This window comes from Anopheles cruzii, chromosome 3 (genome assembly GCF_943734635.1).
Source record: "Anopheles cruzii chromosome 3, idAnoCruzAS_RS32_06, whole genome shotgun sequence".
Lineage (NCBI taxonomy): Eukaryota > Metazoa > Arthropoda > Insecta > Diptera > Culicidae > Anopheles > Anopheles cruzii.
Window position 1 is genome coordinate 80,134,339 of NC_069145.1, and position 24,422 is coordinate 80,158,760.

General features: G+C 51.1%; 3 protein-coding genes across 3 annotated transcripts; all 3 read left to right on the forward strand.

The window, feature by feature from the left end:
- Positions 1–131: 131 nt before the first annotated feature.
- On the forward strand, positions 132–4,901 carry LOC128271099 (ABC transporter C family member 8-like). The gene is made up of 4 exons (XM_053008536.1): positions 132–152; positions 249–524; positions 720–1,267; positions 1,520–4,901. The coding sequence occupies exons 1-4, from the start codon at positions 132–134 to the stop codon at positions 4,899–4,901; spliced, it is 4,227 nt and encodes a 1,408-aa protein (XP_052864496.1).
- A 1,838-nt stretch (positions 4,902–6,739) lies between these two features.
- On the forward strand, positions 6,740–12,468 carry LOC128275361 (multidrug resistance-associated protein 1-like). The gene is made up of 6 exons (XM_053013838.1): positions 6,740–6,775; positions 7,385–7,684; positions 7,750–9,893; positions 9,962–11,419; positions 11,478–11,859; positions 11,946–12,468. The coding sequence occupies exons 1-6, from the start codon at positions 6,740–6,742 to the stop codon at positions 12,138–12,140; spliced, it is 4,515 nt and encodes a 1,504-aa protein (XP_052869798.1). The 3' UTR covers positions 12,141–12,468.
- Positions 12,469–14,034: 1,566 nt separating this feature from the next.
- LOC128274836 (multidrug resistance-associated protein 1-like) lies at positions 14,035–19,073 on the forward strand. The gene is made up of 7 exons (XM_053013159.1): positions 14,035–14,370; positions 14,447–15,108; positions 15,200–16,696; positions 16,769–16,848; positions 16,961–18,323; positions 18,382–18,763; positions 18,822–19,073. Exons 1-7 carry the CDS (start codon positions 14,035–14,037, stop codon positions 19,014–19,016), a joined length of 4,515 nt encoding a protein of 1,504 aa, XP_052869119.1. The 3' UTR covers positions 19,017–19,073.
- Positions 19,074–24,422: the final 5,349 nt, after the last annotated feature.

The following is a 24,422-nucleotide window of genomic DNA, read 5'->3' on the forward strand; positions in this document are numbered from 1 at the left end:
ACACTCTTAAAGTCGACGGTGTTTATCGCTGTGCTGTTGTGAATATCGTCACGCCGCGCCTCGCGAATGTGAGGAATACGATCATCGCAGCGCACACTGTGCCGAAAACAAACAAAGAGCAGCCATTCAGGATGAGTGGAAAGGCAGATTTGGTGAGTGAGAAAATCTTAGTGAGCGCTGAACGGGGAGAAAAATTTAAATCCGAGAGAATGCTGTTTGATTTGCTTTCTTTTCGGTTCGAATCACAGATCAACTATGCAGTGGTTTACGCGCTCCAACACACGCTGCTGTGGGTGTTCGGTTGGTCCGAGCTGAGCTACGTCGGTTGCCACCGATCGAAAAGCCGGCAAAAGTATCCGCAGTCACCGGATGGACAAACGGTTGAAACGTGGTCGAAATCCTCCCTTCGATGGCTGGGTGTCGGGTTGCATTTCATTACGGCGCTAGCCGCGTTTCTCGCGGCTTATCGCATGGTTTGCGATTCGAAGGGACCGGTGCGTTCCATTATTGAAGCAATCTCGATGGTAAGTGTTTAGCAAAGAGATATTAGGTGGCCACAATGTTGCTCCCGTGCCGAGCTCCGTAATTTAGCATACCTGACCGTGTCTGGGGCCGTGTCTTATCATGGCGCGTAGCGCATTGTTTGGCCCCAAAGCTCAACGCGTGCACGATAAGCGATGATCAACCACGTATCTTATGTCTTTCGCATCCCATCTTAGCTGACCGTGTTTGGCCTTCAGATGTACTCCGCGCGTCACCGTGTGGATCACGTTTTTCTGTTTTCGTTCTGGGCAGTGCGCCTGCTGGCGCTGACGATGGAGCTCAGCGATTGGTGGAACACTTACGACGTGCTCCAGAGCACGCTGGCCTTACTGTGGCTGGCCACGTGCAGCGTGCTGGCAGCGAAGAATCGGTCGGTGCCCCACGATACCCTGCCGGAACCGAATCTCATCCGGGAACTGTACTTCTCATGGCTGGATCCCATGTACCGTGAGGCTCAGCGTAGTGACTCACCATTCCACGCGGGAAAGCTTCACAATCAATTGCCGGACGACCGACGTTGCCGGGTACTTTTGGAGTGGTTCCGTCGACGGGCACCAAAACGACAGTACGCGGCCTTGAGTGAAAACGACGACGAAGAAGAAGGTGCCGATCGAGGACTGACGATCGCACAACTACTGGGCCCGTTCCGAAGGGATATCTGGATCGCCGGCATCAACCGCTTCGTTCTGATCTCCTTCTACTTCCTTTGTCCGTACCTGTTGAGGTGAGTTGGTGAACAGTTTTGTTGACTGAGTGCTTCCAGGGCTACTGATAAGAGTTTCCGCTCTGTAAATCAAGAGAAAGGTTGACGGGGGACGCAACTAAAGGTACCTTAACGCGGTTCCGTTAAGCTACCACTTGAAGCGATTGTCGTTCGGTTTTGTCCAAGTGGTGCTTGAGGTATTTGGTACGCTTGCGCTGGCCGTTTGAAACGCCATTTGATGATTTAATGTCTAGTTTTATACTTTTTTTGCAGCGTGCTGCTGGAGGAAGACCAATCACAGCGTATCCAGAAGTGGGTAGTCGCCAGCATGTTTTACACGTCGATTGCCATTGCAGTACTGAACACTCAATACCAGCATGCAACGCGCGACATAGGGCTGCGCATCAAATCCGTCCTGATGGGCATGATTTACGAAAGCATGACCGACAAGGTGCCTCCCAGAGGATCCAGCACTGTGATGACCACTGACACGGGAGCGTTCATCACACTGGTGCAGGACCTCCACATGATGTGGTCTGGCCCGCTAATTATCGTCGTTACGATCAGTGCTCTCTGGCTAGTGATAGGCCCTAGCGCTCTGGTCGGCGTCATACAGATGATCTTAACGATCGCCATCACAAAGTGGCTCTCGAAGAAGCTGGCCTTGTTGCAGCGGGAAATGAAGCGCTGTCAGGACGATCGCGTCCGGCTTACAACCGAAGCGATCGAACACGCCCAGCAAATCAAATCGGAACAACTCGAATCTTGCTTCGAACAGCGTATTGGCGAGCATCGGACAAATGAGTTGAGATACTCGCTTCGCAGCATATGGTACGAGGCCACCAAGCAACTGCTCAGCATCGTAACACCCATTCTGGTGGCCTTCGAAACGTTCGTGTTCATGGAGCTCGTCGGCAGCGGATCCCTGCTTACGGTGCGATCAATGTTCGTGGCGATCGCGCTCTTCAACCTCACGCGCTTCCCGATGACCATGATACCGACCCTATTCACCAGCTGGAACAGTGCCAAAGTATCGCTGGAGCGCATTAATGTGTTTATCCGCGCAGGAGTGCACGGAATCGAATCGGAGACAGCGGTCGAACCAGCGGGATCGTCCCAGGAACGGTTCCGCATGGTTTCGCAACAAATCACTACGCTCATCTCAACTCAAGTGCTGAAATTGGAAAGCGCAAACTTTGCAATCGGTGATAAACAAATATTGCACAACATTACACTCACAGTGCTTAGAGGGAGCTTCACTGCCGTCTACGGTACGCACGGCGCAGGGAAAACTTCTCTCCTCCGGGCGATCCTTGGCACGATCTCTCAAACAACCGGCAAACGTATGGTGGGCCCAGGAAATTTTTCATACTGTGCCCAAACTCCCTGGATCCAGAACGATACCATCCGCAACAACATCCTGTTCGGTCAACCGTACAATCGGCCCTGGTACGAGGAAGTCATCGGTGCTTGCTGCCTTGAAAAGGATTTAAGGACCTTCCCCGATGGAGATGAACGTGTGATAGGCGAGGGATCGCTTTCAGGTGGTCAGGCACAGCGCGTCTCGCTTGCCCGGGCCATCTATCACGAGGCCAATGTTTACCTTTTCGACGATCCGCTCCGATCGCTCGATAACAACATTTCCCGGAAGGTCTTCCAACGGGTATTTAATCGGAAGACCGGTGTGTTGACAGACAAAACGATAATTTTCGTGTCCCACAACCTGGACCACCTGCGGGCCGCCGATACGATCGTTAATGTAACCGAGGGACACATCAAGCTGTTGGAAACAAGAGAATTCGTGCAGCACTATGCGCAAGAGGACGACGTAGAGTCAACGAACGATTCGAAGGAATCGTTGAAACGGAACAAAACATTACACAAATTGCTCAAACAACAGACGAAGCTCCGGAAGCCGTCTGAGAAACGAACTGAACACAACGTACAAGGAACTGTGCCTTTTAAGATTTACCGTGAATTTGGACGCCTGCTTGGTTGGTGTTGGAGTTGGGCAATCATTGCACTGGAAACTGCGGTGACCATCCTGGACATCTACGTCACTGTACTGCTAGCCGAATGGGCTTCGACAGAACGCACGTCCGAGGAATCGGATCGGAAGAGTATCGCGGCGATATGGTTCGTTGCCCTGATCTTAACCGTTTGGTCGATCTTGCTGTTTGTCAAGACTGGGATGCTGCACGCTCGGGGTAGATCAGTGGCCAAGCTCGTCCATCGCAAAATGCTCACCACCGTGCTGCGGCAACCGATGGAGTTCTACGACAGCACCGATTCCGGAGTGATTGTGAATCGCTTCTCGAACGATCTGAACATCTTGGACTCGTGGATCATCGTGAACTTGCGCTCAGTCCTGAGCACATTGTTCAGCGTACTTGGCACACTGGGCCTGTTCGTGTACAAACTTAGCAGTGTCCAGATTATGTACACTTTTGTCACGCTAGCAGGTGTGGCAATACTCATGTGCGGTCTATGTTACCTACTAAGTTACCACTTGCGCGTAGCGCGAACCTTAAAACGCTTCGAAGCTAGCTCGCGATCGCCGATCGTGCTGCAGTACAACGAAACAGTACAAGGCATTGATACGATCAAGGCGTACGGAGCGGAAAGCCGCTTCCATGAACAGTTTGTCGAGAAAGTGAACCGACATCAAGGCTACGCCTACCAGAACCTTGCCGCCAGCCGGTGGATCGGAATACGGTTGGAGTTTGTCGGCGTAATCATAATCTACTCGGTCACGCTAGTCACCGTAACGTTCCAGTCCAAGGTGGGCTTGGCGTTCGTTGGTATCATCGTGAGCTATGTGCTGCGGCTGATACCCTCGCTCAATGCACTGCTGGTGTCGGTTGGTCAGTTCGTAGAAAACGTAATATCAGTCGAGCGTCTCTCACAGTATTTGGATCTTCCGTGTGAGCCCCTCGACGGAGGTCTACCAGTTCCGGGCGGAGGGCTTTCGCGGGGATCCATCGAATATCGTCACTTCTCGCTCACGCACGCCGACGGATCGAAGGTCCTGGACGACATAAACATCTCGATTCGTTCCGGTGAAAAGCTGGGAATCATCGGCCGGACAGGGGCCGGCAAGTCGAGTTTAATCGGAGCACTGTTTCGGTTCTACCCGCGGCAAACGTCGGGAGCGATACTGCTAGATGGTGTCGAGTTGGACCAAATTTCACTCAAAAGCCTTCGCAATTCACTAACACTTGTTCCACAGAGCACCACCTTGTTCACGGGGCTGGTGCAAAGCTTCGTCGACCCACAGACGCAGAATTCGAGTGAGAAAATTATTTCCACCCTAGTCCGTTGTGGTCTCAGGCACGTAACACTCGGGGCGGCTCTCGAGCAGCTGTCCGTTGGCGAGCGACAACTGCTGTGCCTGGTTCGAGGACTGCTACGGGACACACCGATCATCATTTTGGATGAGGCCACATCGGCCGTGGACACTGCCGCAGAAGCCAGCATTCTGCAAGTGATTCGTGAACACTTTCACGACCGTACCGTGCTGATGATTGCCCATCGGCTGCACACCGTCCAGGATTGTGATCGTATCGTTTGGATAGAGGACGGCAGAATCAAGAAACTGGCGGTGTCTGGCGACTACACCGACGGCGACTGGAGTGCGCTACAATCGGGCGAATAGACGCGTTGCGCGTTGCTAAGTTACTTAAAAAATGGAAAATGTTTCCATGAAATCATTTTTATGACTATTTACATTTTACAATGAAACAATAAAAACACTATTGCCTATTTCCATCGGAGTAATAATTTTACGACGTTTTTGCAATTCGAAAGATATTCAAATTTATATTTATCCGTTAACCGATGCGAAATGTTTCACGCTGCTCCGTTGGCAGCGCCATCTGTGGATGGTTAACTAAGTAACGGGCAAAGCATGCTACGATTACTGCAAGTTTAACGGTTGTTTGTCGTGCCCTCAGGTGTCTACTATCTTCAGGACAGGACATTCGATACACGAGATGGCCATTAACGGGCAATACGGAGCACACGAGGGTTTAATCGAAACCAGAAACTCACTACTCACGGTGATCAATGGGCGCGATTCGCTTATCTTATCGGTTACGAGCGAGCGTGGGATGCGAGTCCGTCAGCGTCAGTTCCGCAATTGCTTTATGAGCACGTTGCGTTACATTTCGCGCTCTGGGGAATTGCACAAAATACTGCAAGTCAGGGTGAACGAAACATACTAGTCATTTACTCGGGGCTGGAACAATGCTTCCGGAAAGCTGCGGCCGTGACGCTATCACGCGTGATGCGAACCGGAGTGCGGTAGCAAACATACTTTACATATGTTTTAGTGTCTAGTTTTTGGCACCGGAAAAGGTAGGCCAATTGGTCAACAAACGCTCGAATCTCGGCCAGTGATCTATCATACGCCCGAGCTCCAATTGAACCGTCCACTAACGTTGTGGTGATCGCGGTGACCTATGCGGTCAATTGAACTATGCAGAAACGTGGCGCGCGAAGGCAAAGGGTGAGAATATCTATGCGCCGATCTATAGTGCCTGGCAGGGAATTTATACCCATTTAGTGGTTCACTTTTGGCGTCACGCTCTCGATGCGTTGTCCCTTATCAGCCCTAAACCATAAGGCGATGATGTTTGGCATGACTTGCAGCCTTACTACGGGTGTTTTATGGGCTGTGAGCGTGCACTAAAAAGCGAAAGTCTAGGTCTTATCGACCGACTTTGGGACTAATCGCTGGCCCGCTTATCATGCGTTTTGCCGTTCATCCGATGTTCAGCATTTTTACGTCGAATCGATGCGTTGGCTCCCTAGGGGATTGAGATGTGCGCAGACTGCTTCTCTAGGAATCGAAAATTATATAAATTTTACAAAACAAATAGTTCATATCGTAACTCAAACATTGTAATTCATTTCTTGTAATTGACCGATTGTATGAGATTATACACAGTACAAAGTAATCATTTGATAATTTTTCCACCTTCAGCACAATGGCCGTCGCAACCCGAGAGTGCACTAAATTTGAAGCGGAAGTTTCGGGCTATGTGTAATACATTTCTGCAGCGAATGTGGTGCGCCATAGCTGCCCCACACACCCATGCAAGCGAAATCCCGCCCCACACTCCCCAACCGCCAGTCGTCTTATCGTCGATACGATAAACGCTGGGTGTCAATTATATTTTAACCCCGTTCCGTGATCGGCTTCAATTCAGTTGACCACAGACATCGAACCGCGAAGGTAGCGCGAGAGGTAGCACTACTTCCGAACCGGGTGCTCCTGCACAAGTGCCAATACGTGCGAATAAAACTGTGTAGTGCTTTGCGGGTTTTTCCGCAACATTTTGTGCACATTTTACTGGCCTTTCTTTAGAAGCTAAAGAAAATACCCCAGTACAGTCTGCGCGTAAAGTAAAGCCTCTTTCGAGTACGTGCACTCGAAAGTAATTCTCGTCCGGCCGGTTACACAATCCACCGCGATACCATTAGTGGTCGACAATGACATTCGAAGAGTTCTGTGGTGGTCCCTTTTGGGTAAGTGCTCGCAACCAGCAACCGAACTACTAGATTATTCGATTGCAATGGCCGAAAAATTGTTCCCCGATCGATTCCTGTAGCCGTCCGTTTTTTCCGTGATGTACCTGGCTGATAAGTGGCATCAAAATCCGCGGTCCGATGAGTCAAGGAAATGGCTGGCGTACCGATCTTTATCGCATGCTTTAGCGATGAGATTAGTGGATGATGAGTTAGTAAAAAATATCGAACTGTGACGTTGCCAAAGTGACCTCCGATGAAGGCTGGAAGAACACTCAAAGTTTGCGTGTCGTTCTTGCGATTTCGGTGTAGGTTGGGGCGTGACAATAGTAGACTTTTACATTGACACTTGATGCCTGCTAGTGGATATTTAATACCTTTTCAAAAAGACGAACACGCCGTGGAAGAACTGCTCCCGCGAAGGGGCTGGACTTTGATTACTCGATTACATTTCTGCGACGAGTGTCAACAGGGTTGAGCTTTATGACACGTTAGATATTAATCTCAAAGTTATGAAATAACTGTGTACGAGTATGACAGATAAGCAGGATCGTGCATAAAAGCAGCAGAACGATTAGGTTTACTCATCAAGGGTGATCCTCTTTGCAGGACGACGAACTGACATGGCGAGAGGAGAATCCGGACCTAACGTTCTGCTTCCAGCGGATAATCCTACAATGGACACCATGCTTCTTTCTGCTCGTGTTCTCGAGCTATGAACTGTTCCGCATACTCACGAGCCGGTACCGGGACATACCCTGGAACTGGTTCAACATATCCCGAATGTGCTTCACCCTGGCGCTCATGGCGTTGTCCTGGATGGATCTCGGTGTGGTCGTACAGAATATCGACGAACCCGAAGTGTTCGATGTGCAAATCTTGGTCGCTGTTTTTAACGCACTGGCCTACGTAAGTTCTTAATTCAGTGCCGCCTGCTTCCTGAAGCACTCTGAAGCTTTCTTTCCACCCGACAGATCCTCGCCGCTGTGCTGTACTTTTTCTACCGAAAGTATGGAGTTCGCAGCACGGGAACGATGTTCCTTTTCTGGTTCCTCAAAGCGTTCTTCGGTATCATTCAGATGCGCACGGAAGCCCAGCTGCACGAAATCCGCGGCTCGGGCACCGAGGACTTTGCTGAGTTCCAGTTCATCAGCTTCACCATCCAGTACACATTTACCTGCTGCATGGTTTTGCTGGAGATGTTCCCCGATCAGGCGCCCCGGTATAGCGAATTCCCGAAGCTGAAAAATCCCAACCCCGAGCTGCGGTCGAGTTTCTTTTCGCGGCTGTTCTACCTGTACTTCGATTCGTACGCCTGGCGAGGCTTCCGGAAGCCGCTCACCGACGACGATATGTACGACTTGAACCCGGAGGACACATCGCGCGAGCTGGTGCCACCGTTCGACAAATACTGGTACCAAAGCATTGAGAAGGGACGCAAAAAGCAGCTCGCGGCGGACAAGAAGGCTGGAAAGGCGGGCCTCGTGTACAAACCGAATGCGGCCACCAACGGATCGGTGCTGCCGGCCATGGTCAAGGCGTACGGGGGCCCGTTCTGGTTCGCGGGAATGTTGCAGTTCGCCATTTCGGGGCTACAGTTTGCGTCGCCCTACCTGATGCAGGAAATGATGGCCGTCATCTCGCTGGACGGACCATTCTGGAAGGGCATGATCATCACAATGGGCTTGTTCCTCACGTCACTGCTGATAGCACTGTTTAACGGCCAGTACTTTCACCGAACGTTCCTCGTCGGGTTCCGCATCCGGACCGGGCTAGTGAGTGCCATTTACCGCAAAGCGATGCGAATCTCGAGCTTCGCCAAGAAGGACACGACCGTCGGAGAGATCGTCAATCTGATGGCCGTCGATGCGCAGCGGTTCTTCGAGTTGACCTCCTACCTGCACGTCCTGTGGTCTGCACCGTTGATCATCGCGCTCTGCATCTACCTTCTGTACGATCTGCTCGGGGCAGCTGTGTTCGCCGGATTGGGAGTGATGGTGGTGATGATCCCAGTAACCGGTTTCATTGCAACGCGGATGCGTGATCTACAAGTCGAGCAGATGAAGATCAAGGATGAGCGCGTGAAGAAGATGAACGAGATCCTCGGTGGGATCAAGGTACTGAAGCTGTACGCCTGGGAACCCAGCTTTCAGGATACGGTCGTAACGGTGCGTAACGAAGAACTGGAAGTGTTGAAGGGTGCCGCTTACTATGGCGCCGGAACGTACTTCGTGTGGACCATGGCGCCCTTCCTGGTGACGCTGGCATCATTCGCGGTGTACGTGATGGTCGACGAGGAGAACATCCTGGATCCCCAGACGGCGTTCGTGGCGTTGGCACTGTTCAACATCCTTCGCTTCCCGTTGGCCATGTTCCCGATGATGATCACGTTCGCGATGCAAGCCTGGGTGTCGATCAAGCGAATCGATAAGTTTATGAACAGCGAAGAGCTCGACCCGAGCAACGTGACGCACACCAAGAGCAGCGAAGCCATCCAAATTAAAGACGGCACGTTCTCGTGGGGTGACGATGCACCGACGCTGAAGAACATCAATCTGGCGCTGAGACACGGCAAACTGTCCGCCGTAGTTGGTGGTGTAGGAACGGGCAAAAGTTCGCTCATCTCTTCGCTGCTCGGCGAAATGGAGAAGACCAAGGGAACGGTCAACACTGACGGTACGATTGCCTACGTTCCTCAGCAGGCCTGGATCCAGAACGCTACCCTTCGCAATAACATCCTCTTTGGAAAGCCGTTCGATCAGAGGAAGTACGACAAGGTGATCGAAAGTTGTGCCCTGGTGCCGGATTTGGCCATGTTGCCCGGTGGAGACTCGACGGAAATCGGAGAAAAGGGAATCAATCTTTCCGGTGGTCAGAAGCAGCGGGTTGCGCTGGCTCGGGCTGTATACGCCGATGCGGACATTTACCTATTTGATGATCCTCTGAGCGCCGTCGATGCGCACGTGGGAAAACATATCTTCGAGAAGGTCGTTGGCCCGTCGGGGATGCTCGTTGGAAAGTCGCGACTGCTGGTCACCCACGGCATCTCCTTCCTCCCGTTTGTCGAGGAGATATTCGTCATGAAGGATGGAGAGATCTCCGAAAGCGGCTCTTATCAGTGAGTTCCTGATGATAGTTTTATTTCAAATGCTTTTTATGCTCAACTGGCTATTTCCTTCCGCACAGGCAACTGCTCGACCAGAAGGGCGCCTTTGCCGAGTTCCTTACCCAGCACATCCAGGAAATGGACGATGAAGACGAAGAGGAGTTGAAACTGATCCAGGAGACGCTCAAGGATACCGAAGGCAAAAAGATCGTGCAACGTGCCATGTCGACACGCTCGGAGCGATCCGGTAGCAGTAACGGTAGCATTCGCAAGAAGCGCGTCAGCCGGGCCGAGTCGCGCAACAGTAACAAACCACGACCAGCAGAGGAATCTGCTGCCTTTATATCGGCGGCCACACTGATCGAGAAGGAAGAATCAGCGACGGGTGCCGTCGGTTACGAAGTTTACGTTAAGTATTTCAAAGGCATCGGTCTATGGCTCGGTTTTTGGTCGATCTTATTCAGCACGATCAACCAGGGTGCCTCGATTTACGCCAACATATGGCTCACGGATTGGTCCGAGGATCCGGAGGCGGCTACGGACAACTCGGTGCGGGACATGTACCTCGGAGTGTACGGTGGCCTGGGTGGTGCTCAATCAATAGCACTCCTCATAGCATCCGTCGCATTGGCCCTCGGTTGTGTGCGGGCTGCCAAAGAACTGCACCACAGTCTGCTCGTAAGCTCTATGCGGATGCCTATGTCCTTCTTTGACACAACCCCGCTTGGACGTATCATGAACCGGTTCTCCAAAGACGTGGACGTGGTGGACAACATTCTGCCGCAGTCGATCCGTGCCTGGATGCTGATGTTCTTCAACGTGGTCGGTGTGTTCGTGGTGATCGGTATTTCGACGCCCATCTTCCTCGCCGTGGTACCGGCCTTCCTTGTGGTGTACTATCTGATCCAGAAGTTCTACATTGCCACCTCGCGCCAGCTGAAGCGACTCGAGTCTGTGACGCGCAGTCCAATCTATTCGCACTTTGGCGAGAGTATCACCGGCCAGAGTACGATCCGTGCGTACAATCAGCAGGACCGCTTCATGAACGAGTCGGAGCAACGGGTGGACTACAACCAGCTCACTTCCTACCCCAGCATCATTGCCAATCGGTGGCTTGCGGTGCGCCTTGAACTGGTCGGTGCCTTGGTCGTGTTCTTTGCGGCTCTCTTCGCTATGGTGGCTCGTGACGATATCGGCCAAGCTACTGTCGGTTTATCCATCAGCTACGCGCTACAGATATCGGCTACCCTCAGTTTCCTCGTCCGAATGACGGCGGAAGTGGAAACGAATATTGTGGCCATCGAGCGGCTGGAGGAATACACTGTGCTGCCACGGGAAGCCGAGTGGCAAAAGGGAACCGTAGACAAAGCGTGGCCAGCGGAAGGCAAGGTGGAATTCAAGGACTATCAGATCCGGTACCGTGATGGACTCGATCTTGTCATTCGCGGTATTTCGCTTAATGTTACGGGCGGCGAAAAGATCGGTATCGTCGGCCGTACCGGAGCAGGAAAGTCCAGTCTCACACTTGGCCTCTTCAGGTTAGTAGCACAGCATATTTTAACGCCCTCAGTTCTAACTAGCTCCTGTGTTCTCTAGAATCGTCGAAGCGGCCGGTGGACAAATCGTCATCGACGGGCTCGACATCTCCAGCATGGGTCTCCATCAGCTGCGCAGTCGGTTGACCATCATCCCACAGGATCCGGTGCTCTTTTCCGGTACGCTCCGGGCGAACGTTGATCCATTTAAGTCGTACAGTGACGATCAAGTGTGGAAATCGCTGGAGCTGTCTCATTTGAAAACCTTCGTGAAAGGACTAGCGGCCGGTTTGGATCACGAGATCGCCGAAAACGGAGAGAATCTGTCCGTCGGACAGCGACAATTGATCTGTCTTGCACGAGCCATTCTACGCAAAACAAAAGTACTGATCTTGGATGAAGCCACGGCGGCGGTGGACTTGGAGACGGACGATTTGATTCAGGTAGGTTCAGGCAACACTCACGTCTGAGGAATCTTCTTTGGACATTTCAAAAAAATATTTCCCATCATCTTGTTGTGTCCCCACAGAAAACAATCCGAACGGAGTTCGCCGACTGTACGATTCTCACCATCGCCCATCGATTGAACACGATCCTGGACTCGGATCGCGTGCTGGTGCTCGACGCAGGTTTGGTAGCCGAGGTCGACACACCGCAGAACCTGCTCGCCAACAGGGAATCCATTTTCTTCGGCATGGCCAAAAACGCCGGCATCGTGAGCTAGGGTGACGCACCGTATCGATACTTGGTGAATCTCGGAATCGATATCATGTACAATGAAAGTTCAGGAAGCTTTCGATCGGTTTCGGTCACATGGGTCGCCACCTCATAGCCACAAGCACACCACGCCCCCCGTTTACCGTTACGCAGAGCAGGACTTTTCTTGTATCCTTGTCTGTTGTAGAATCAGACCGACAAGGGTATTGCTTGCTTCGAATAATGCGAGCAAAACGATGTTCCTAGTTGTAGCCTCTCTTCGAGGCATCGCCTGTTGCCTATGCAGTGCAGAGACACTCACTGCGTGTGAGCAAGAATATTTATTATAGCAAGAAAACAATTATGATATTGAATAAAAGCATACTTCAAACGTACCAAATATTTGTGTTTTGCAAACGAAGTGGCCCCCAGTGGCACACGCGATAAGTTTTGGTTCATTCTGGTTCATCGCGATGCGCGATACTGGTAATTTCTGAACTTCGATTCACCGCTCCTTATCTCGCGCCGCATTGGAGCCCCGTTATCGTCCTGTTTATCTAATCTCCGCTGACTGATTCATTTTATAAAGAGCCGACGCTTGCTATTATCAAGCAAGTTTATGAGTGCCCCCGAGAACGGGTTATTCCTACCGATTTGATGCGACTGTCGAACACTGTCGTTGCCAATAAGGTTATTGAACGAACCTACGCTACAGGTTTTCGCCGGCTTTTGCATAAACGCGCGGGGCTCGATAAGGACCGTCACACGACAGACGACACATTTCGTCAGGTGCCAAAAATTGGGCCGCCGTCGTGAGCTCTCCACTTCGAACTCACGCATGCTGCTTATCGAGGGCTTTTGTATGTTGCTCGATTGTGTCGCTGTCTATGGGATGTGTTCGTGCGAACCACGTAGTTCTCACAATAAATCGGCAGATAATGGCGACGAAGGCGTCACCAAAACCCCGAATTGCATCATCATATGTAAAATGCGTTCTCGTCACCGTTCGTCAGCAAACATGAGTCGTCAGCAAACATGAACTAATGAAAGAGACCGAAGGCAACTCGTTCCGTTGTTCGAACTGACTAGAACAGTTGGATGATGGTGTTTGATATTTATTTTCTGCACAGCCCCGTCAAGGCTTTCCCGTAAGCTACGTCACTTAGTCATCGTTATTCGCGTAGCGACCAGGCCGAATGATGCTTGACACATTCCTTGCGTGCCTGCGAACTTGGCGGACGAGCCTCTCCGGGTGGATATGAGATAAGCGATCACCTGGTCTAATTTCCCCAAGAAGATTCTGGCCGGGGGGTGTTGAAACTAATAGTAAATGACCGTTATCGGTGCGGCTATCAGTGCGCAATCAGCACACAAGCGGCTACGATAACGGTCAGTTAAGTGGAATGTTTGCACTCTCGGTCGTTCGGCCAAACAAACCGTTCGTCGATTAGCTTAACGGTCGAGAGCCCGAAAAATATCGGTAGGACACCCTGACGATCGACGCGGTGAGTGATAGCGATAGCCGAGGCTCTTTTGTCGTAGCGGACTGGCTCCACTATGCTCATCTCGCGATGTATTGGCGAATATCTCACAATGACACAGCATCAATTGCTTATCGGTTCGTCCGAACAGGGAAGTGGAGATGAATTATTGCAAGGCAATGCACTGTCCAATTCCCCAATCGAACACATTCATCGGTCCGCATGACGGCCTGAAACGGGTAACGTTGTAACGCTATCGAAGCACCAATTGTGCCTGCGTACTTATCCTGTATCGCACCAATAAAAAGGGTTGATAAGAGCCGTCCTATGGACGTATAAAACGCTATCAAGCACCGGGCGGACGTTTCCAGTCTCGCTGCGACAGTGAACGTGATCGGCTTGCGTGCTGGAAGTTCTGCAAGTGTTTCGCACCGGTCCACCATGACCTTCGAGGAGTTTTGCGGCAGCCCGTTCTGGGACGACGAGTTCGTGTGGGACGAAAACAATCCCGATCTCACGTTCTGCTTCCAGCGGGTCATCCTGCAGTGGGCGCCCTGTTTGTTCCTGTTTGTCTTCTCGATATACGACATCCACAGAATCACCAGTAGCCGCTACCGAGACATACCATGGAACTGGTACAACCTGTCGAAGATGCTCGTTATCTTCCTGCTGATGTGCATGTGTTGGATTGACCTCGGAATGGTCGTGACGTACAGGGAAGAGCAGGGCCTGTTCGATGTGCTGATCCTGACGGCCGTTTTCAATGCCCTGGTCTACGTGAGTGACGGAAGTGCGCCAGCCGGCTGTAGCTGATGTTTGGTGATCAATATTTTGTCTTCGCTATCCTTCGTAGATCGATCTGTTAGTGTTGCTGTTCTTTATGCGCAAGTACGGCGTTCGCACCTCGGGTACGATGTTCATCTTCTGGTTCCTGCGAATGTTCTTCGGCATCATTCAGCTGCGCACCGAAGTGATGATCAATGACGAGCGACCGAACTCGATCGGTTCCGGTGATACCGTGGACTATTGGGAGTATCAGTACGTCAGCTACATCCTGCAGTACTCGCTCACCTGTCTGATGCTGCTGCTGGAGCTGTTCCCCGATAAGGATCCGTCCGTGAGCTTCTACCCCAAATCGAACAAGCCGAGTCCGGAGTTGAGGTCCAGTTTCTTCGCCAAACTTCTGTTCCTGCACTTCGATTCGTTCGCGTGGCGCGGTTTCCGCAAACCACTGACCATGGAGGACATGTACGACATTAATCCGCAGGACACATCGCGGGAGCTGGTGCCACCGTTTGACAAGTACTGGAACATAAGCGTAACCAGCGGGAGAAAGAAACAGATTGCGGCCGACAAAAAGGCCGGAAAGCCCTTCGTCGATTACAAACCGCATTCGGCAACGAACGGCTCGTGCCTGTCGTCGATGGTCCGAGCGTACGGGGCACCCTTCTGGTTCGCGGGAATGATCCAACTGGCGATATCCGGTCTACAGTTTGCCTCGCCTTATCTCATGCAGTAGGTCGCTTCGCTTCGTCACACGATAACGTGACGTCAATCTGAATTCAATAGGGTTTTTCTGATTGGGAATCTGTTCTCCGGTTCACAGAGAAATGATGGCCGTTATTGCCCTGGATGGGCCCGTGTGGAAGGGTTTGCTGCTGATGTTTGCGCTGTTCGTGAGCTCCCTGCTGCTAGCGCTGATGAATGGACAATACTTCTACAACACGTTCCTGGCTGGATTCCGCATCCGTACCGGGTTGGTGAGTGCCATTTACCGTAAGGCGCTGAGAATCTCGAGCGCCGCCAAAAAGGACACGACCGTCGGCGAGATCGTCAATCTGATGGCCGTCGATGCGCAACGGTTCTTCGAGCTGACCTCCTACTTGCACATTCTGTGGTCCGGACTGCTGATCATTGGGCTGTGCGTGTACCTGCTGTACGATATTCTCGGAGCGGCCGTTTTCGCCGGCTTAGGAGTGATGATACTGATCACTCCCGTTTCCGGAGTGATTGCGACGAAGATGCGCGACGCACAGGTTGCCCAGATGAAGATCAAAGATGATCGTGTGAAGAAGATGAACGAGATCCTCGGTGGGATCAAGGTGCTGAAGCTATACGCCTGGGAGCCCAGCTTCCAGGATAACATCCTGACGGTGCGAAACGAAGAGATTGGAATTCTCAAGAGAATGGCCTACTATGGTGCGGGTATTTACTTTACCTTCACCATCGCTCCGTTTCTCGTCACGCTAGTGTCGTTTGCCGTGTACGTTTTGACCGACGAAGAGCACATTCTGGATCCGCAGACAGCGTTCGTGTCGCTGGCACTGTTCAACATTCTCCGCTTCCCGCTCGGCATGCTGCCGATGATGGTGACGTTCTCCATGCAGGCCTGGGTGTCGGTGAAGCGAATCGACAAGTTCCTGAACAGCGCCGAACTGGATCCCAATAACGTGACGCATGCCAAGAGCGACGAAGCACTGACCATCAAAGATGGCACGTTCTCCTGGGGCGACGAGACTCCAACGTTGAAGAACATTAACCTATCGCTACGGAAGAGCCAACTATCGGCCATCGTCGGAACAGTGGGCACTGGCAAAAGCTCCCTCATCTCGGCCTTGTTGGGTGAAATGGAGAAAACGGGCGGAACCGTTAACACTGACGGTACGATTGCCTACGTTCCTCAGCAAGCCTGGATCCAGAACGCAACCCTTAAGGATAACATTCTGTTTGGTAAGCCGTACGATCCAAAAAAGTACGACAAGGTGATCGAAAGTTGTGCCCTGAAGCCGGATTTGGCCATGTTGCCGGGCGGAGACTCGACGGAAATCGGAGAGAAGGGAATCAATCTTTCCGGTGGTCAGAAGCAGCGGGTTGCGCTGGCTCGTGCCGTCTATGCTGATGCGGAGATCTACCTCTTTGACGATCCTCTCAGTGCCGTCGATGCGCACGTGGGAAAGCACATCTTCGAGCAGGTAATCGGTCCTACCGGGATGCTCGTCGGCCGGTCTCGCCTTTTGGTCACGCACGGAATATCGTATCTGCCGTTCGTGGAAAACATTTTTGTCATCAAGGACGGAGAAATCTCAGAAAGCGGATCTTACCAGTAAGTTAGAAGAAACCGTTACGGGATGCCTAGCGACACACATCGATTAATGCCCGTTGATCCTATCTTTAGGCAGCTGCTCGACCAGAAGGGCGCCTTTGCCGAGTTCCTTACGCAACATATTCAAGAAATGGACGAAACCGATGATGAAGGTAGGTACGCGGAAGGGACTCAAAATTCATTCGTTAAGAAATTTTTGGTTTGCTTTGAATCCACTCCCTACAGAACTTATTCAAACATTTAACCTCACTGTCTCGTCACCAGAAATCAAATTAATTCAAGAATCGATTAAGGATGAGGCCACACAGAAAATCGTCGAGCGTACACTATCGGTACGGTCGAGCGGATCGAACGGAAGTCAAAAGAGGAAACGCATCAGTCGCCAGGAATCGAGAGCGAGTTCCAACAAGGAGGCGCCAATGATACAGAACCTGGACAAGGCGACACTCATCGAGAAGGAAGAATCGGCCACCGGTGCCGTTACGTGGCTCGTGTACAAAAAATACATCTCCGCCATTGGGTTCCAGTTTGGGTTCTGGTCGGTCGTGTTCAGCATCATCAATCAGGGCAGCGGTATCTACTCCAGCATGTGGTTGACGGATTGGTCCGAAGACCCGGAAGCCATCACCGACACATCCGTCCGGGATATGTACCTAGGCGTGTACGGTGCGCTGGGCGGTGTGCAGTCGATCGCCCTCTTCATAGGATCGGTGCTGCTGGCGTTGGGTTGCCTGAAGGCCGCCAAAGAATCGCACGAAAAGTTGCTCGATAGTTCCATGCGCATGCCGATGTCGTTCTTCGACACAACCCCGCTTGGACGTATAATCAATCGATTCTCGAAAGATGTGGACGTAGTGGACAACATTCTACCCGCCACCATCCGTGCCTGGTTGCTGATGTTGTTCAGTGTAATCGGTGTGTTTGTGGTGATTGGAATTTCTACACCAGTGTTCCTCGCGATCGTGCCGCCACTGATGGTCATTTACTATTTCGTGCAACGCTTCTACATCGAAACGTCTCGGCAGCTGAAGCGACTGGAGTCGGTCACCCGCAGTCCAATCTATTCGCACTTTGGCGAAAGTATTGGCGGGCAATCGACCATTCGGGCTTACGGGCAGCAGGAAAGGTTCATCCACGAATCGGAACATCGGGTCGACTACAATCAGTTGGTGACTTATCCGACGATTCTCGCCAACCGATGGTTGGGAGTCCGGCTGGAGTTGATAGGCAGTTTGGTTATTCTGTTTGCGGCACTCTTTGCCATCCTTGCACGAGACTCGATCGGTCAAGCAACGGTTGGACTGTCGATCAGCTACGCGCTACAAATCTCGAACGTCCTAAGTTTCCTCGTCCGAATGACGGCGGAAGTGGAAACGAATATTGTGGCCATCGAGCGGCTGGAGGAATACACCGTGTTGCAACGGGAGGCAGATTGGCAAAAGGGAACCGTAGACAAAGCGTGGCCAACGGAAGGCAAGGTGGAATTCAAGGACTATCAGATCCGGTACCGCGATGGCCTCGATCTTGTCATTCGCGGTATTTCGCTAAATGTTATGGGCGGAGAAAAGATCGGTATCGTCGGCCGTACCGGAGCCGGAAAGTCCAGTCTCACACTTGGCCTCTTCAGGTTAGTAGCACAGCATATTTTAACCCATTCAGTTCTAAGTAGCTCTTGTGTTCTCTAGAATCGTCGAAGCGGCCGGTGGACAAATCATCATCGACGGGCTCGACATCTCCCAAATGGGTCTCCATCAGCTGCGCAGTCGATTGACCATCATCCCACAGGATCCGGTGCTCTTTTCCGGCACGCTGAGAATGAATGTCGACCCCTTCAACAACTTCAGCGACGATCAAGTGTGGAAGTCACTGGAGCTGTCCCATTTGAAAACCTTCGTGAAAGGTCTCTCGGCTGGACTTGCCCACGAGATCGCAGAAAATGGCGAGAACCTGTCCGTCGGTCAACGGCAGCTGGTGTGTCTGGCGAGAGCTATTCTGCGCAAGACTAAAGTGCTGATCTTGGACGAAGCTACAGCGGCGGTGGACTTGGAAACGGATGATTTGATTCAGGTAGAAGCCGAAACTTACGTCGGTTAAATCTGTTACTAAGAGTTTACAATTCCCACAGAAAACAATCCGAACCGAGTTCGCCGACTGTACGATTCTCACCATCGCCCATCGATTGAACACGATCCTGGATTCGGATCGCGTGCTGGTGCTCGACGCAGGTTTGGTGGCCGAGTGCGACACACCGCAGAGTCTGCTCGCCAATAAGGATACTATTTTCCACAGCATGGCCAAGAATGCGGGAATCGTAAGCTAGTGGCCGAGTGTGCCGTGCTTCGTTCGCTTGTGTTCACATAGTTCTACGCTCCTTTAGCCTTAGATTTAGCATTTACAAGCATGTATTCGTTGAAATCTTGTTGAATAAAACCTGTACATAACTGACATCATCCTATTGTACAATTAGATCCAAAACACGGTCGTTTGTTATCTACAGTTTCTGCCGAATAATGTCGCCAACATTGTGATTCTTCAGTTATCATCCCACGGCTGACAAGCCAATAACTGAAACCTTCTGATAACATTCGTCGAGCTCATTTTATACGACCAAAATGCGATAAGATAAGGGCACTGTACGTTGTAAAAATCTCACGTGGATCTTTACTTAGAGTGGATTAATTGCTAGCTATTGTGTGACCTTCCTTTCGGTTGTGAAACAATGGTCTTGATGATTTCTCTTTCCGGTTAGTTAACATTCCATATCATTCACAACGCGTCTCCCAATAGACCTCTTTCGGTGTACAGTTGAGAACAAAAGCAATATTTCGTCCGATTTATCCATATTGCCTTTGTACACTTAAGTGATATTTAAAAAATACACAAACATACAAAATTTGTTGATATAAAAAAAAGGATTTTCAAATTCTGAAATTTTCTTCACATTGGGTGCAACTTGCGTATAATGACTTGTATGAAAACATGTGGAGTCAACGCTCATAGGTGTCGCTAGTGGGAGTTCGCAAAATGATTGGGGAACAGTGGGGAATTTGATACGAAAGCCGGACATATTTGCTTTTGGGAAGAATTTGTGAACTTGAGCTTTACCCATTGCCATCCGCAGTATCCAAACCATGAACTATTATTTAAACGTTTGATAGAATACGGAACGGAATATACGGAATATTGAATGTGGAAAATATAACCAAAATCCTCACTTTTTAAAATAAATTAATGACCGATGATCAGCCTTTTCCCATAGTGTTTACTAGAGCACCAATGCACGAACGAGGACTTCGGCTAACTTCGGAAGTCAAATTTAGAGAGAGCGCAGAGAAACGAGAGAGAAAAGAGCGTAATTTCATTCGGAATTTTCGTCAGGTTCGAAGGTTCAAAGTAAGGTTCACAAATTTGTTGGATTTAGAAACAGCCAGAAGCAAATTTCAAATTTCAAACAAAAATGGAAGCGAACGGTTGCATTTCGTTCGGGCTGTTGTTTGCGCGCTGTTACGTATATTTTCGACCACGTTAAGTACAGTCAAATGTACGATTGATTTTCACTGTTTCGCTGGTATCGGATAATTTCCCGTCGAATGTTACGTGTTTTCGGTTAAAGTATTCGGACGTGTTTTCCGGTTCCGGTCGCTTTTCGCAGCGATTTCGTGTAGATTCCGTGTTGACCGCAGAATAACATAACGGCTTGCACTAAGATTCCCGGTGTTTCGTCCTCGTCCTCTTATTACGTTCATCGTAAACATCGCGGAATAAAGGATCGACGTTCTAGCGCGCGACTTCGCACTCCGTGTCTATTCTTCCGTTTTCAAATTTAAGAAACCGCCGGAAGTGGAAATAGTGGCGGACTTGAGTGCGATCCGTCTAAAGTTGCCCGCTTTTAAATAGCCCATTTGTGTTTTTGGGATTAACCCACCATTTGCAGAGGATGCGCCGCGCGAATGATCTGCTCCCATTTACTGTTCTCGCCGGCACGTGCTCGAGTGGTACAGGACAGTGCGCGTAGAAAGGAAAATAAAGTGCCGATAAACAGATAACATTCTCGTCCACGCGACAGGATACGCGCCGAAAGGATACACGTGTAAAGAGACTGAAAAAACGCGGGTCGATCAGCAGAACTCACCAGCTCCCAGAGAATTGCGCCATAACGTGCCTTCGGTTGTCCCCGTCGTGGGTTGGAAGCTTTTCCGCGCGGCTCGTGTTTTTCCGGCCCGAGTGAAAGTGAGTGGAAAGCGCGCGCAATCATCATCTCCTTCGTTCGTTCGTTCCGTGCGTGTGTGTTGGTGGTTTGTTTTCACTTTCCCGGCGGTTTCTAGTGTGCGGTCAATCCGTCGGGTTCGCGTTCGTACTTGCGTACAACACGTGTAGAAGAGTTCGCGTGTCCCGAGCGCTGTTGGTTTCATTCCGTCTCGACGTGTTCCCCATTAGAGTGGCGCACAACGGAAGTGACCGCGGCCCGATAACGAACGTTGAAAATAATGATTAAAGCGGCTGTTGCGGCTTCGAGACGAACGCCTTCCGCGACAGCGAAACAACCGCGCGTGTGAGGCTGTGTGTATGTGTGTTTGCTTGCGTGGCGAAGATTGTCACCAAGCGCGTCTGTGGCAGCGCCAGTGCAGTGATAAGTAATGATAAACCACCCACTTGGCCCGCCGCAGTTGGCGGGCGGAGGCGGCGGCCCCAGGCGATAACATATGGTAGCGAAAAATCGTTCTTCGCGGGTGTGAAAACGGCGAACTCGGTGCCGCAGAAGGTAACCTGCCGGTACGGGGAACGGTTTGTGTGAAAATTGTGGCCCGTGCACCTTGAAATTAAAAGCCTCCGAAGAAGGAAAACCAAAAACAACAACCACAGCCGCCAATACCTGTGAACCAATCGAAGGCCCGAATCGTGCGCGCTCTTTCTCACAGCGTGTTTCGAAACCGATTCGTTGCGATTAGAACCGCACGCAGCCAACCACTGTGTGTGTGGGGTGTGCGAGTGTGTGAGTAGCATCCAAACAACAACACAACGGCGCAGCAAATCTAGTAGCCCGACGAAGTAATAGGAAAATTGAGCGCGGCTGTCGGAATTTGCGTGACTAGTATCGGCGCAGCAATAGAGTGTGTGTATGTTGGTTGGTGGCGTGTGCTAATTCCCCCCTTTCCGTGTGTGTGCGCGGTTCGTGTCTGTGCGTGTGTGTTTGTTCATGCATAAGATGCAGCAACGCGCCCCGTGCGTCAGGTGCCTCCGAGCGGCGGCAGCGCGATATCCGATGTAAATGGGGTGCTGCTTCTGGCCGGGGCCACCCATCGGAAGTGGGCCATAATATAGTGGGGGGAAGGGGGTCGAAAAGGGTGCCGATGCTACTTTAAATGCATTGGCCCTGCTCCCGCACGTTGCTGACGGTGGGGCAGCCGTTGCATGTGCACGATGATGATGATGACGGGCGAGCGCATCAATAATCAAAAGCACGACCTCAGCAACAACAATAGTGCAACGCGAATACGTAAAGGCGGCGTACCACACGTCAACAACTCTTCTTCGATGTCTTTCGCCACCGCCGAAGTCGTCGGGCACGGCGGCATTGGTTTTATGTGAGGTGCGCGTTTCGGTTTTTTTTTGCCCGAGTTTTGGCCGTTTTTTTGCGCCCAAGTCGAAGTGCGCGCGCGATCAGTGCTACGACGACGACACTGAAGTGTCAAACGGTTTGACAGCAGCCCCCACGCCCGCTGAAACGTACCAACGAGTCGACGGAGCCGTTGCGCGTTGCCACTGGAAACGGTGCACACAGAGTATACGGCCAAATAACCCCCCGAAGGTAAGAGTTTCCATGGAGTTACCCAACGGAAGTGAAACTGTTTAATCCATACGCCTCTCTCTCTATCTCTCTCGCTCGCTTACTTTTTGCGGGAAGGTTCTTTGCTAAACGTCAATAAATTCCTTAGCAAATTAAGGGTCGGCCGCTAAAGTTACTAAGCAAACGAACTAATTCTTGGACTTTTTACTGAAAATGCCACGGTAGAAGTGTGATCTTTAAGCCATAAGCCTGATACACAAAACCATAGGATTTAAGGCCAAATTCTAGCCAGATTCTGAGTTTCGTCGACACCTCGCTCACAAAGGACAAAATTGGACAACAATTAAAATGCATTAATTAGCGATCCAAATGGCAGCTTGCCCACAACATGCCGTTGAGGGCTAGGTCAAGGGACTCCAGTGATTGTCCAATCTTTTCAGACCCTACATTCGTGGTTCCTCAGTAGAAGATTTACGTCCCGTTCTCGACCGGCCTGATAACAAGTGCCGCTCGGTTCCCTTTAGAGACCCCTCCAGGTAGGGTACGCGTTTATACTGCTTTCTTCCTGTTTGTATCCTCTCAAAACAACCTTTGGTGGCCGATTTTCTGTGTTATTTATTTTGTCGATATTCTCTCGCGTGTTGGAACTTCAATTTTCAGCAACAATTTGTGCCTGTGCCATGGCATTCCTTCCTATGGGATGTGCAAATATTTACAGACCCTACCTGAGGCGGACTCCTCGGTCACGACTAGAAAAAAGCGTGTTTATTTTAATGGCACATTTTTGAAATTTTAGCCAATGAGCTCGTCGGTTCGGTTCAATATGACCGCGGCGTCGGTGACACGTGGAACACAAAAACGTATGGCCACAACGCAACAAAAAAAACCACCACTCTATGGCCGATGCCGGTTAATTGTTGTGCAGTTTCCGCGAATCGTGCGATCGACGTTCGGGTCGTAATGGCGCGGTGGGTGTCACGAACCCCCCCCCCCAACCACCAACCCCCGGGGGTCAGAACGGAAGCGATCGAACGAAACAAAACGACCGCTCCCACTCCCACTCCCGCTGCTTACTGTCCCTGCAGAGCCCCCCCAAGGTGCCATGCGACCCAGTTTCGTTGAACACAAAAATGGTGGTGCCTCTTCGCAAGCGTCGCAAGGGCTTGGGTGCTGCTCACCGAAAACGTTTTATGACCACGCGGCAAATAGGGTGTGCGGCGGTGTGAGGAGGTAACCGAAAGCTCGAAGACAACGCGGTAAGGGTTGGAAAAGAAAAAAACGATACCGATTCCGCACGGGCCGTGCACCATTTGGTGGATGTTCTAGTTCTGGTAGATGTGCGTTGGAAAAACCATCATAAAGCTGAACGCAAAATCTAGCACCGTCCTGGTTTCGTCTTGGGTTGATGGTTTTGGCGTAAATAATTATTAGAACATGACGATTGCGGGGTGCTCAATGACGATTCGACGACTGTACGCGCGCAAAATATAGGGCAAATCCTAGCGGGAAGCGGAACAAATCTAGACCCACCGAGCCAGAGTAGCGCTCCCAGCCACAATAATTAAGTGAGTCTGAGAAGTAGTAGTCGAAAGAGTGCCATAAATCGGCGCCCAAGTTACGGAGCAGCGCAGTGCGCCGAAGAACATCGTCTTGACAGAGGAACTGTTTCCATGCACCACGTGATCGCCGCCGCCGACGAATGATCGTGGCCGGCGGCGCATAAAACACTCAAATAAATACATGGCAGGCAGCATGACAATTGTCATTACTCATCCCCGTCACGGTGGCGCTGGCGCGGCTAACGGCAGCAGCAGCGGTCGTCCCTCCGGGAGCCGGGCCGCGTGCGTTTACACAAGTCTTCAATTAATGCCATAGTGTACCGTCACAGCATGCAAACATGCAAGTGCTGCTTCGCCGGGGCCACTTACGGCCCCGGGT